General features: G+C 49.6%; 1 protein-coding gene across 12 annotated transcripts in view; it reads right to left on the bottom strand.

Annotated features, from left to right (window-relative positions):
* POC1A (POC1 centriolar protein A) overlaps positions 1-14707 on the bottom strand; it is an 81263-nt gene that overhangs the window by 40313 nt on the left and 26243 nt on the right. For 7 of the 12 annotated variants that reach the window (XM_078351063.1, XM_078351067.1, XM_078351066.1 and 4 more), the window contains 3 exons: positions 9967-10035; positions 6985-7083; positions 5668-5748 (listed from right to left, as the gene is read on the bottom strand). In XM_078351063.1, coding sequence (XP_078207189.1) covers positions 5668-5748; positions 6985-7083; positions 9967-10035 — 249 coding nt within the window. The remainder of the gene's footprint in view (positions 1-5667; positions 5749-6984; positions 7084-9966; positions 10036-14707) is intronic. The other 5 variants (XM_078351068.1, XM_035275714.3, XM_035275711.3 and 2 more) reach the window with 1 other exon arrangement.

Raw genomic sequence — 14707 nt, forward strand, 5'->3', positions numbered from 1 at the left:
GTGAGAAATAAGATTTCTGTGTTTATAATCTACCTAGCCTATGGTATTTTGTTACAGCATCCTGAGCAGACTAACACACAATCTATAAAGCAAGGGATGAGAAAATACTTAATCAGTATACTGTATATTATTTGGGTGATGGTTACACTAAAAGCTCAGACTTCACCCCTACCAATGTATCAGGTAACAAAGCTGCACTTGTACTTCTGAAATGTATACAAATAATTTTTAAAAATCTATGAGGCAGGTGGAAAGGGTCTCCTCTCCCTGCTTCTCCAACCCTATAATTCCTTGGGCAAGGCACCTGGATTGAGAACCCAGATCTTAAAAATCCATAGGCACCCAGATCCACAGCACAGTGGAAGATCTAGTGCCAAGAATCTCTGGACCAGGAACCCCTAAGTGAAGCCTACCCCTGTGGCAGTGCCCCAAAACAGAAACATGGAAGCTGAAGGATGGGTACAGGAAGTGGCTGATGCTTTACCCTCAGAATCAGAGAAACTAGGAAGAAGAAACAGGCCATCCTTTGGCACAGATGAGGCCTCAGGTTCAGGTCAGATGTTCTCAACTGACTCAGCCCCCTCTTCCTGAGGACAGTTAAAGCACTGAGGCTCTGAATGTCCTGAGCATCTTGTCCTGGGGAATCCTGGGGTGGAAGGAAAAGTCTGTTTCCATCCACACACAGATCTGCTCTCTTATCTGAGAGCACAGACAACTTGGGTCTGCCAACAGGAAACACAATTTTGATGCCTCCAAGGGTCTAAAACCTCACTAGCCCTCACTATAATGACCTGCAAAGAGGGATCGACATGGAAAATTTTCAGTGCTCCCATTCTTGTCTGCTGTCCCTCACTCTAGCAAGTTTTGAACACATAATCTCTTAGACTGGCTTTTAGTCAGGGAGGGGAAAAGAACCTTTTTAAAATAGCTAAAGCTTCAGGGTCCAGGCATGGTAGTTCATACCTATAATCCCAATGCTTTGGGAGGTGGAATCAGGAGGTCTGCTTGAGCCCAGGAATTTGAGACCAGCCTGGAAAAAAGAGAGACCCTTTCTCTACAAAAATTTAAAAATTAGGCCAGGCATGGTGGCTCACGCCTGTAATCCCAGCACTTCGGGAGGCTGAGGCAGACAGATCACCTGAGATCAGGAGTTCAAGACCAGCCTGGCCAACATAGTAAAATCCTGTTTCTGCTAAAAATACAAAAATTAGCCAGGCATGGTGGTGGGTGCCTGTAATCCCAGCTACTTGGGAGACTGAGGCAGGAGAATTGCTTGAACCTGGGAGGTAGAGGTTGCAGTGAGCTGAGATCTCACCATTGTACTCCAGCCTGGGCAACAAGAGTAAAACTCCATCTCAAAAAAAAAAAAAAATATATATATATATATATAATTAGCCATGCATGGTGGGGCGGGGGCACCCATAATCCCAGCTACTCTGGAGGCTGAGATACAAGAATCTCTTAAACCCAGGAGGCAGAGGTTGCAATGAGCCGAGATGGTGCCATTGCACTCCAGCCTGGGTGACAGCACAAGACTGTCTCAAAAAAAATTTTTTTTAATTAGCTGGGCATGGGAGCACACACCTACAGTCCCAGCTACTCAGGAGGCTAAGCAGGAGGATCACTTCAGCCCAGGAGGTCGAAGCTGCAGTGAGCCATGATCATACCACCATACTTCAGCCTGGGTGACAGCGAGACCTTGTCTCAAAAAAAAAAAAAAATAGCTAAATCTTGATGAGCACTTGCCATGTGCCAGGCAGATGCACGATGCATGAAATCCCACAAAGGATGACCCAGCCTCTCCCCATATGACAGAAGAGAAAATCACGCCTCACAGATGTCTAGCCACTTTCCTAGGGTCACACCCCAGGTAGGGTAAAGAAAGGATTTCATCGCAGGTTGGCTGGAAGCTAGAACCCAAGCTCTTAACCACAGATGAGCTTTTCTCCTTAAAAATGAGATCTTGAGAGGTGAGCGGAGAAAAGCCCTCGGCCCTAAAACTCAAGGTTAATGTGTGAACCAGACAGCAGCCAATCCTTAGAACTCAGGAAGTGGGTTTTGTTTCTTTTTTTCCCCCAGTTTCATTGAACTATCTAGAACTCTGTGTTCTCCTCCCACCCCACCCAGCACAACCTTTCTTCCCAATTGCATAATGGGCCCCCAGACATTTGGAAGGAGGGCAAAAATAAGTCAATCAAGCAAATGCATCTCTGCTACTTAAAAAGTGGTTAAAAAATGCTTCTGTGGTTGAGCTTCTTCTGTCTGTCCTATAGCAGCAGGGTGTTTGGGAACAGGTGTTAAATTTAAGGTCACCCAAGATTCAGGGGTCTTTATGCCTCAGGGACAGGCCCCAAAGGACAGATAGCAAGGGTGGACAAGGGCAGAGAGGGGCAGGGTGGTGGCAGGGAACAGAGCTAGGCACTAGATCCTTGAAAATGCTAGTATGAGCACTCACTGTAGACAACTCCCAGGGGCTCCCATCCCTTGCCCACATTCACGCCCCTCTGGGAGGTGCTCATTTGCCTGCAAGTGGCTCTCCCATCCTTCCTCCAGCCTTGTAGCATGTCACAAGGCAAAACATGGAGCTTCTGTCCACCCTCAGCCCAGAGCATGGCCTGGAATCCTTCCTCTGCAATCTTCTAAGCAGAGAAAATTTCCCAGCCACAGGCCCTGAAATCCCTCCTCATGCACAGCTCAGCCAAGAATAGGGGGAAAATGGAACCCATTATTCACATTCTGAATGGCTGGGAAATGGCTTTTGCTTTTCAACATGAAATGTGCCTAAAAATAAGCTGTGAATTTCAACCAGAGGTTGAAAATAGCTCTGCAGTGAACAGAGCTCTATTCAGAGTGGGCTCAAGGACAACCTTCGTTCCAAGATCTGAGAGTCAAAGCACTGCAGTCAGAGAAAGGGTCATGGGCAGGGAGTTTTCCAGGGCAGAAGGACCATCACAGGCTCACAGGGCTGCCCCTGCTGTGGTCTACTAGTGGGTGAGTAGAGTAGGGGGTTCATGCAGGGTCGGTCTGTCCCTCTGGCTTTCAACTGCTATACTGGAATGGGGACATGGTGAGGAATTCAACACCTACACCTGCCCGATAGGCTTCCTAGAATCCCCAAATGCCCAGGATGTTTCACATGGCTTCAGGCCCAGGGTGTAGACAGAGCTGACATAGGCGGAGGGTCGTTAGATTCATGAGTTCTTGGGGCACGGCTGTGGTGCCATGGGCTCTTGGAGAAGTCAAGCCACACTGGTCAGCCACCAAACCACTGACCAGATATTCTCCTAGAGCCAGGGAAGCCTTTAGGCAGGAAAGGCAAAATCACTTTCCAATTTTTAAGTGAAGAAAACCAAGTTGCTAAAGGCAAAAGGTCTTTTTTTTTTTTCTGTTGTTTACCATCACCTGCAGAAGACTGAGACCAAACAAGATTCCTACAAAGTGAGCTTCTGTTAGAAACCCAGGCTGAGAAACCTGGGCCACCACTGCCGCTGCTGGTGGGAGCCCAGATCTGGCGCAACTGAACAGAGTCCTCACACTCAGGGCTGCTGGAATAGCAGTCCTCACCCACATGCTCACAGCCTCTCCCACCTCATCCCCATGCTCCTCCCAGTGCTAAGAGAGCCCCATCTCCAGACACATTCCCACACTCCTCCCACTGCTAGGTCAGCTTCTTTTCTGGGCTCACCGCTGAGGCAAAACTTATTGCAGTGATTCTCTTATTGCAACTGGGGACAATTCTGCCCACCAGAGGGGCATTTGGCAGTATTGGATGACTTTTTTTTCCCCAGAGACAGAGTCTCACTCTGTTATCCAAGCTGGAGTGCAGTGGTATGATCATAGTTCACAATTGCCTCCAACTCCTGTGTTCAAGCGATCTTCCTGCCTCAGCTTCCCAAGTGGCTAGGACCACAGGGGAGTACCACCATACTCAGCTAATTTTTAAATTTTTGTAGAGACAGGATCTTGCTGTGTTCCCCAGGCTGGTCTTTAACTCCTGGTCACAAGCGATCCTCTAGTTTCAGCCTCTCAAAGTGCTGAGATTACAGGTATGGGCCACCATGCCCAGCCTAGAAGACATTTTTGGTTGTCATAACTTAGGTTGGTGGGAGAGTGAAGATGCTACTGGTATCTAGTGAATAAAGGCCAAGGATGCGGCTAAATATCCCACAATGCACGAAATAGCCCCCTCTCCCCCGCCCACAGCAAAGAATGATCTGGCCCAAAATATCAATAGTGCTGAGGGTGAGAAACCCTGTGTTACTGGAAGGCCAGTAAATAGACAGAGCTGGAGGGGCAGAGGCTCATCAGACTCACAAGCTCCTGAGACATGGAGCTCATGGGCTCCCTGTGGGGCTAAGACACTCTGGCCAGCCATGGAACCAGTCCCCAGATACTGTCTCAGTGCCATCAGCTTCCTTTCCTATCTCAGAAGAAAACCGAACCACTGAACAGTGTTATAAAAAGTAGCTCTCCTCAGTTTGGAAAGATGAAAATCTTCTGGAAATAGACGGTGATGGTTGCACAACATTGTGAATATATTTAATGCCACCGAATTGTACACTTAAAAATGGTTAGAATGGTAAACTCTGTGTTATATATATACTATCAAAATAAAACAAGGCAAAACAAAAACTAAAAACCTAGCGCTCCTCTTGGCCTGGGAGTCCTGAGATCAGAAAAGTCCTAAAGATTTATACCATATGGCAGGTGTGTGTCAGCGAAAGTGTGTCTGGAAGAGGACTTAACATCCACTCAGGGTCTCAGAGGGGCTTATGACAAATAAGGAAAAAGGTCGGATCTCAACTAAGGATGATTTTAGGATGAACAAATCACTTTGTGGGGTCTCAAAGCTCACGGCAGAGCCTGCCTATGGGATATTCAGGTACCACAGTGGAAATATTGGTTTGGGAAGACCACGTGTTTTGCCTGGGGCCACACATCCAGGGTTTAGACCCAGTTCTCTGACCCCAGGGCCCACAGCCTTTCCCCTCTTTGAGGCCCATGTAGCGAGGGCCAGAGGGCAGAGTTGTGACTACAACTCCAACATGAGCCTGTAGATAGTATGGGATCACGTGGTTGCCCTGAGCCCTGCTGAGCTGTTCACCCACCATGCCCCATCCTGCCACGCTGGGATCCCCACCCACAGCTCTGGGAAGCAAAGGTGCCCCATACCTCATCGCTGAGCCGGGACTAAAGGAACAAAAGGCAGTTCATCTTATTTATTTTCCTAATAACTATAAGAACATGAGATTCTCCTGCAGTTGGTAGATATTAACCATTCCCAAGAGGCAGATGACAGTGCCCTCCTCTAAAATGGGGAAGAGAGCCAGCAGCCCTCTGCTACCTGCAGTTCCTAGCTTTGCTCAGAGGGGTCAGCCTGGTCCAGGTATCTGGGGAAGGTGACTAAGTCCCAGGTGTCTCATCTGTGAATTGAGCAGTACCTTTACCCACTCATTCTGATAAGGAATAAGCCGGGCACGGTGGCTCAAGCCTGTAATCCCAGCACTTTGGGAGGCCGAGGCGGGTGGATTACGAGGTCAAGAGATCGAGACCATCCTGGTCAACATGGTGAAACCCCATCTCTACTAAAAATATGAAAAATTAGCTGGGCATGGTGGTGCATGCCTGTAATCCCAGCTACTCAGGAGGCTGAGGCAGGAGAATTACCTGAACCCAGGAGGCAGAGGTTGTGGTGAGCCGAGATCGCGCCATTGCACTACAGCCTGGGTAATAAGAGTGAAACTCCATCTCAAAAAAAAAAAAAAAAAGGTTTAAGGAATAAACAGGGTGGCAAGCGTAAAAGGCCTTGGCTGTGGCTCACTGGAAGTGCCCAGTAGATAGGGAGTCACAGGAAAGAGGGCAGGATCTAGAGGTCTGCTGGGTCTGAGGGGACCCCAACCCTGCAGTGTGAATGCCTTTCTGGGTGGAAGATGAACCAGCAGCAAGTCAACCCCCAACAAACCCAAAAGCTGAAAACTGGCCACTGATTAGCAAGTACAGAGGACCGCCAAGGGGCCAGCCAGGATGGCAACCCCTGGAAGAAAAACCATAAATCCCAACTGGGCCAATGCCGAGAGGCAGCCCAGGACACAAAACGGGGCATGTGTGTGTCATGGAATGGGGTGGTGAGGGGGTCGATCTACTGCAACCACAGAAGCCCTGGGACAGACTCAAGAGGCTTCCTGGTTCTATTCTGGGCCCCAGCCTTGACTCGCTGGAGGCCTTGAGCGAGCCGCTTCCTGTTGTTTGGACCAGTATCCGTGTAGGGGAGGCCACACTGCCTCTATGGTCCAGTGAAGAGATATTTAAACAGCCTGTAGCCATAGGAGCTTGGAACCCTGAGGGTTCCACAACCTTGGCTTTAACATTTATTTCAGCCAATGCTGAATATGACCTTATTTAATGAGACTGTATCAGTTATCAATTTTTCCCCCAAATAGTTGTCAAAAATATTAACTATTTAAATTCAGGAACACCGAATATCTTTTACCAGCAAAGGTACTAAAAATGGTTTGTGGCTGAGGAACTTCCTCTCCATGGTTAGAAAAAAAAGTGGGGGAAGTGAAAGCAACAGGGCTGGGCCTTTCCCATTTGTCCCAGCTGTGGTTTCAGCCCCTGAACCCTCTAGGAGCCCCACATTTGTATCCTGTGGCCCAGGGTTCAGTATGGGACAGGTCCCTCATCTCCTAAGGCCTCAACCAACCAGCAGCATTTGCCATGGAAACACACCCCCACCAAATGGCACAGGCCCGGGGAACCCAGTAGCTTGCTGTATCAGCCTCTTTTTGTCTCAATCATTCACTCTAGATGGAAAACAAAGCATCGCAATGCCAAAGTATTTGGTAAATGACAAGATCTTACCAGGGTCCCTTTCCCGAGATGGGCCTAAACCTCTACCCTCACCATCTCCAAGCCCAGAGCTGTTCACCATGACCTAGCCCACCAGAGTCACAGAGCTCAGGACATACCTGCCAAGCCACTTACCAGATTCCCTGCAGAGCTGGCCAGCGTGGCTGGAGGCCTTGGCACTTTCATGACTTCTCCATGATCAACGACATCAAAATTACTCTTCCAAACCATCACCTGCCAAACCAACAGGCACACCAAGTCAGGGGGAGAAAATCCCCTTGCCAGTCCTTCACTGAGAAAATGGGCTCAGAGCCCATGCCCAAAGTTCTAAGCCATGGTGGGACAGTGGTCCCCACCTGACACCCCAACTCAGTTCTGGGACCTACCCCACCCCACTGGGGAGTAGGCGTTCTACACAGGCTTCAAGAGGACCTGGATGTGACCTGGATGAACCACCGCAGTGTGACACCACCAGCCCTTTACACTTGCTGGTTCATCTCCCTAGGGCGTCCCAGGCCCAAGCTTTATGGGGTTGGCTCCTTTGCAGGCTGAAGCGTCTGCTTCAACAGCACCACCTTCTCAGAGGCCTTCTGTGAATGTTTATTATAGCCCTCTATTTATTTCCTTCAAAGCATCAGAGTAGGTAGTTATTTAATCCAGTTGTGCCTTTTCCTTGTTTATCACCCGCCTCTGTAATAAAATAGAAGGTCCTGAGGGCGGTGTTCTGGCCTGTTACACTGTGAGAAGTAGTTAACACATGGACTCCTCAACCTCGTACCTCAGTTCCTGCATCTGTGAGATGGGGATGAGCCTCATTCCCAGCTCACGGGGCTCATAGGAGACAGCCTGGCGGACACAGGCACACAGGAAGTACTCAGCAACACACCCGTCATCCCACGGCTAACTCAGGCATGAAAAACACATCCTAGGCCAGGCACGGTGGCTCACGTCTGTAATCCCAACACTTTGGGAGGCTGAGGTGGGTGGATCATCTGAGGTTGGGAGTTCGAGACCAGCCTGACCAACATGCAGAAAACCCCATCTCTACTAAACATACAAAATTAGCTGGGCATGGTGGCACATGCCTGTAATCCCAGCTACTTGGGAGGCTGAGGTAGGAGAAGCTTGAACCCAGGAGGCAGAGGTTCTGTGAGCCAAGATTATGCCATTGCACTCCAGCCTGGGCAACAAGAGTGAAACTCCATGTCAAAAAAAAAAGAAAAGAAAAAAGAAAAACAAGTCCTACTCCGAGCATCCTCCCATCAGCAGGGCCATGTCCCTTGCCTCCTTGAGCACAGATGAGGGAGGCGCCTGGCTGGGAAGCAAGAGCACTCCCTGCTGGAGGCTGCTGGCCATGCACAACTGCATGCTTCCAGGGCCACTTTCAGGATGGCTGGCTTGGGCATCACAAGAGGACTCAGGAGTGTGTGGCCAGTGGTCACCTGAGGCCACAGAAAAACCACCGTATCCACACAAGATGAACACTCCATGAACTCTGGACACCATCCCTGTCTGTCAGGACACAGCTGTGAGCCTCGCTCTTCGGGAGGTTCCTCACCACTGAGCAGCTCCATTGTTTACTCTCCCAGATGGATGGCACCTAGGGCCGTGCACATGTCACCTTACAAACAGAACATTAGCACACACGCACCCTTGTTTACAGGGTCTTCATGTCACTGTGCAAATCTAACTGCTGAATAAATTCCTAAGAGTAGAGTGGCTATCATGAGTACAAACAGACAATGCCAAATGTCACTCCGAAAGAGCTCAGAGCAGATATTCGACAGGCAGCCTGGGAACTGATGGCAGTGCTGCTTTAGGAGGGGCCAGAGTGGGTGGGAGCCTATTTTCCACCAGGCTGCCTCTCCTACTATGTCAGTTGATTCTACCATGACTCGATTTACTGTGTTAAGCTACTAGTCTCCCTGTCTTCTAAGCAACAAGCCAGGCCTCACACTCAGGGAAGGCTCAGGGGTCGCTTTTGCCTTCCTCCTCCCTTATCTGCTAGAGCAGGACTGGTGCTGGTGTGGGAAGATGTCTGCTGTCTCTAATCCAAGCTATAGTCAAAGAGCCTCCAACTACCCTCTGCCTTACTAGAAGAGACATAACCAAATTGGCAGATTTGGCTGAGGCCAGGACTCACATAGGCCAATAGGATTTTTCTAGGCTGAGCAGCCAGAGCTAAAAGGCTGGGCAGCAGGGGAATAAACATTCTTGGCCATCCATCAGGTCAACAGTGGCGCAGAACAGCCACTCTTTCCTCCTTGCCTCAGGGGCTGTAGTTCTCTGGACAGGAGGACCGTATGGACACTGGTGAAAGACTGCAGGTGGACTCTTCAGTGCTCCTGGCCTCCCCAGTGCCAGGGTCTGGACTAGACCCCAGAAGCAGGGTACCTGCCAGGAGACAGGTAATAGGTGGTTAGCAGTTAGGGTACAAGGCACCAGGGCTGACAGGCTGAAGCCTCACAGCAGAGGGTGACAAGGTGAGATAGGACCTCTTCACAATAACCTCTCTCTGCAGCCAAAAATACTGAAAATGCTGACCCCTCAAATAGCGTCCAAGTGGACTGGGAACACAGGGCAGCAGATGACAGAGCAGAGGCTCCCAGGGCAAGAGAATGGCTCTGAAGTGAGACAGGTCCTGGTGCCTGCCCCAGCCCTACCATCTGCTGGAACTTAGTTTCCTTATCTACAGCATGGTGAGATGAGAAGGCATGCCCCACAGGGTTGTCATGAGAATTACGAAGCTCTTGTCACATTGGTCATATTCCTAGGCCTGCAGTAAGATCATAATAATCATCATTATCGATTTGTTTAGCATCAGGAAAAGAACTAAAAAACCAACTTCACGACAACCATAGCCCAGCCTCCTTCCACTAAGTGCTAGCCTGGGAAGTGAGGATTTTGAGATGCGGCCATAAGGTTACCACCTGCAGGAGACCCATTCTGGGGTGGCGAGGGCCCTGGACCCCAAGCTCCATCAGGGTCTTTTTAGTCACAGAAAGCCACCAAGGAAACTGGTGAAACCCAGCCCATCCCCCAAACACCATTTGGTTCTGAGCAGAAATCAGCTCAGATTCCTTTCTTCACCATTTCATTTGACTATTCTTTACTTACTTGTTCATCAGAGCCTCCGGAAGCAAAATACTCCCCAGTTCTTGAAAAGGCAACAGTGGTGGCTGGTCCCTAGCAGAACAAACAAAAAAACACACATCAAAGGTCACTCTCGATTCTAAATGCACAGGAAGAAAATGAGAAGTTCCCAAATGAAAGCAGCAGCAAGATAAAGGACTGAGAGCCCACTCAGTGCACAATCCTCAGTAATCTGTAGCCCAGGAGCCTGCCTACAGCCAGGTGCAAGCACCACCACTCAGGCCTTGGTTCCTGAGCAAAAGGACAAGGTCATGCTATGGGACTGCGGGTGACAGAGAGGAGTGAATGGGACAGTCTGTGCTGGCAGCCCTCCAGGGCTGGCCTCATTGTCCCGACTTTCCCAATAACAAATCACAAGTCAGAGAGATGCACTGAGGCACCCCAGCTACAGCACTGAGACCATAACTTGGTCCCTCTGACCCAGACAAACCCCAACACCCAAGATATGCCCAACACTACCCAGCTGCTGACCAGGGAAATATAGATCTAAAAGAGCCAATGGCTCAAGCAGACGGGGTATAGTTCAGGGCCCAGGTAAGAGGAAGGAGGTTACCAAAGGTGCTTGGGCAGCAGAGCAACGTGACACGTATCCCTAACATGCATTCACTTTTCTTATGTTCAGGCCGTGGGTAGTGAGGTGCCTACTCTGGCTTCCCAGATGCTGAAGGTCTGTGTGACCACCTGAAGGGGAATGCCAGGCATGTGCCAGGTCACACTCCAAGGGCCGGAGAGCATGTCCAGGCTCAGGGGAATGCAGGATGCATGATCTCCTGGTAAAGGGGAGTTCTTCCCCATATGCCTAAAACCTATCCCAGAAAGGTGCACAGAGTAAGGGTCTGTTTAGCTGTGACACCATGACCACAGCTACCACCATTTCCTCCTCCCAGTTGAACTTTTATTGTGGCCAGTACCTGGCTCCCAAGCAAAATCAGATAAAAGAGGTTCTCTCATAGAGAACAGCACAGCCACTGTCACCAAGTCCATCTCAGCTCCTCCAGACCAGTACAGGGAGTGCCAAGAGCCCCAACTTCCCATGAGAGGGACTCTGGCAGCATATCTACAGCTGACCCATCAGCAAGAGGAACACTGAGAGGGACCTTCCACTCAATGCCAGAAAAGACCAGCCAAGTCGTGGGAGGGAAAAGGGACCTCAAGGCCGTGGAGGAAGGCAGCTTTTGTCCCCCAGAGAGACACGCAGCAGGTTAAGAGGTGCCATCCGGCCTCAGACACACTGGACAGCAGCGAGTATGCCCTCCCATGCTTCCAGAGTTCACCTTCAGCTCTTCCTCTCAGAGATGCTCCTTACAGGGGTGATGAAAAAAGCTAGTACAACAGTGGTGAACACTGAGTACTCAGGTGCTCAGAGCACAGCACCTGCATTAACCTGCTGAATCCTCAGAGGACGGTCTGTGGGGTGACCCCTTGTCTTAGTTCATTTGTGTTGCTATCAAGAAATATCTGAGACTAAGTAATTCATAATGAGCAGAAGTGTATTGGCTCACAGTTCCGCATGCTTGCAAGTCCAAGATCAGGGGTCCAGCATCTGGCAAGGGCCTTCTTGCTACATCATCTCATGGCAGAAGGGCAAAGAGAAGGTAAGAAAGAAAAGGGGGCCAAACTCATCCTTTCATAAGGAACCCTCTCCCATGGTAATAAACCCACTCCTGCAAGAATGGCATTAATCCATACATGTGGGCATGGCCTCATGACCCAAATACCTCCCATTACTCCCCATCTCCCATTATGCCCCTAAGCCACCATTATCCAGGATAATACAGATCCACTTTCTCGAATAGGGGATCACTGCATCCATCACTCGGATACCCTTTCAGGTGGACAGTCACCAAGGGGTTAACAGAGGGGGGTAGTGTAATTTCAGGTAACTTTTACTTGATTCTTAGAAATTTTGTCATTTTTCCATTACTTTGAACCTTTTTATTTTTATTTTTTTTTGAGACAAAGTCTGGCTCTATCGCCCAGGCTGGAGTGCAGTGGTACAATCTTGGCTCACTCCAACCTCTGCCTCCCAGGTTCAAGTGATTCTTATGCCCGAGCATCATTAGTAGCTGGGATTACAGGTGCCCGCCACCACACCCAGCTAATTTTTGTATTTTCAGTAGAGATGTGGTTTTACTCTGTTGACCAGGCTGGTCTTGAACTCCTGGCCTCAAGTGATCCACCCACTTAGGCCTCCCAAAGTGCTGGTATTACAGGCATGAGCCACTGCACCTGGCAAACTTTGAATTTTTTAACAATGAATATATGGCATTGCTATATTAATACAAACACCAAGCAACAACACTACTTTTGTTGTGAGGAAAAACAAAGAGGAAACAGAGAAAAGAGAAGGAATTCAGTACATGGAATGTCAAAAAAGATGGGCCCTTTGCCTGTCCAGAGCTCACTGAGTAATGGCAGGTTTCCAAGAAGTCACAGCAGCTAAGGGACAAATACTTGCAGGTCACTCTCCCTTCCTGTCATGGCTCAACCACCAGATGCCAAGTTGGGAAAAGGTAGTGGAGTCAGAGCAGCAGCAACAGCAATAGAACCAACGAAGCCCTCAGTTCAGCAGGGATCACAACCAGAAAGCAAGCGCTGGGAGCCCTGCATATGACTGCTAGTGCCCCTTCCAGAGACCAAGCCCCAGGAAGCTCCGGGGATGAAGTGAGTGATAAGCTGTGTGGGTCTGTAGTCCTCCCTAATTTATATAAAATTTACCTGTTTACCGAGAGGACCACACAGCTCCTGCTCCATGTTCCTTCCACAAAGGCTCCTGTTCCTCTGCCTAGGGCTCACATAAGCAGCCCAGGATACTCAGAGGACAGCACAGAGAACACCTGGGCTCTGCTGTGGACCAAAGCCAACCTGTACTGTAGAAGAGACCGTCCGTCCACTGCTAACATGCTTCAGGGTCTAGCGTTGGAGGCCCTAGATCACTTTGGCCCTTGCTGACCTTCCAGGCTCTCTCCTTCTCCCCACCCTAGTGCTTTGGGCCCACTAGACTGCTCACTGCTCCTCAAACAGCATGAGCTAGACAGAAAAGGTCCTCTCATTCTCTATATTCTTTCTGTCATCACCTGCACTGAGTTCTTAATTCAAGTATTTTCAATCTTTTGTGATTTTATATAAATTCATTTAAGGCTACAAACTTGCCTCTGATGACACCTTCAATAGATCCCAGAGGTTTCCAGTATGCAACATTTTCAGTCATTCGCTTCCATATGTTTAGTTTCCACTCTGATTTCCCCTTCAGCCCATCGGTTGTTTGAGAGTACATTCTAGCATTTCCAGGCTGGGCTTGGTGGCTCACACCTGTAATCCCAGCACTTTAGGAGGCTGAGGCAGGTGGATCATTTGAGGTCAGGGGTTCAAGACCACTCTAGCCAATATGGTGAAACCCCATCTCTATTAAAAATACAAAAACTAGCTGGGCATGGTAGCAGGTGCCTGTAATCCCAGCTACTCAGGAAGCTGAGACAGGAGAATTGCTTGAACCCAGGAGATGGAGGTTGCAGTGAGCCAAGATCACACCATTGCACTACAGCTGGAAGACAGAGTGAGACTCTATGTAAAAAATAAATAAAATAAAAGTTTCCAAACCATAGTTGCTTGGAGGAGTCTCTTCTTATCATTGCCAGCAGCCAGACATGATACATGCTCTTGGGGACTGTTCTGCCTTCATGACGGTTTATTCCTTTCATTTAATCAATCACTCTTTATGCATCAGGGTATCTACTGGAGCAGAGATGTTGCCCAATGGATCCTCTCCACGGGTGAGGCCTGTCCCTGGGTGCCTCTGCACACCCCCGAGGATTCCTCTGAGCAGCAGCTCCATGCTGGGCCTTCAGCAGTGTGGATGCCGGCCTGCCCCTGGCCACCAGAGGTGCCCACCTGTGGGAAGCCCTGGTCTCCCTCTGACTCCAGGCCAGGTCCACTAGCAGGAATGGCTCACAGGTTCAACAAGGGCCTCCCTCCCTCCTTCCCCCGAAAGACCAGGTAGAGTCTTCAGGGAGATGGCCCTGGTTAACCAGTCATGAACCCAGACGCAGCCTGGCCTCCCTGCTACACTCCCTGCTGACCAGGCCACACCTGGCCGTGGAGCTTGGCTGGACCCATACCCGTCATTTTACCATACGTCACTCTCCCTTGCCAATTTCCAGACCTAAAGGACCCACAGCACCTGGCTTCTTCAAACGACAAAGTATCAAGAGATAAAGTTTTTTTTAAGGCAAAACAAAGGAGCCAGTGGTGATTAGATTTCACAGTCATGCTGGCTCTCACTCTGCTGCTCCGGCAGCTGACGCTGACTTCATTGCTCTCCTCATCCTCCTCACCTGACTCTCGAAGGCCCCTGCATGCCTGAACTCTAACTGCATGCCCACAACAGCTATGCTGGCAAACCCACCACCCCCTCGCAAGAGTTGCAAAATATTTTTTGTTGGCTCTCATATGCACAGTCTGCCAGCAAACAAATAGGATTGTCACACCACATGGCCCTCAGTCAGAGGTAAAAGCAGAGTAGCCATCATACAGAGAATGGAACTGAGGAGGCCCAACAGGCCTTTAGGGTGAGTGCTCTGGTCTCTGACCCCTGTGCTCCGACACAGAAACGGCAATCCAGCCCACTGGGATGCTTCTTCCAGACCCCCACCAGCAGGCTCCTGCACTCACTTACCAGCACCTGCTGTGAGCTGGGCTCTAGTGA

Source organism: Callithrix jacchus, chromosome 15, assembly GCF_049354715.1.
Source record: "Callithrix jacchus isolate 240 chromosome 15, calJac240_pri, whole genome shotgun sequence".
Classification (NCBI taxonomy): domain Eukaryota; kingdom Metazoa; phylum Chordata; class Mammalia; order Primates; family Cebidae; genus Callithrix; species Callithrix jacchus.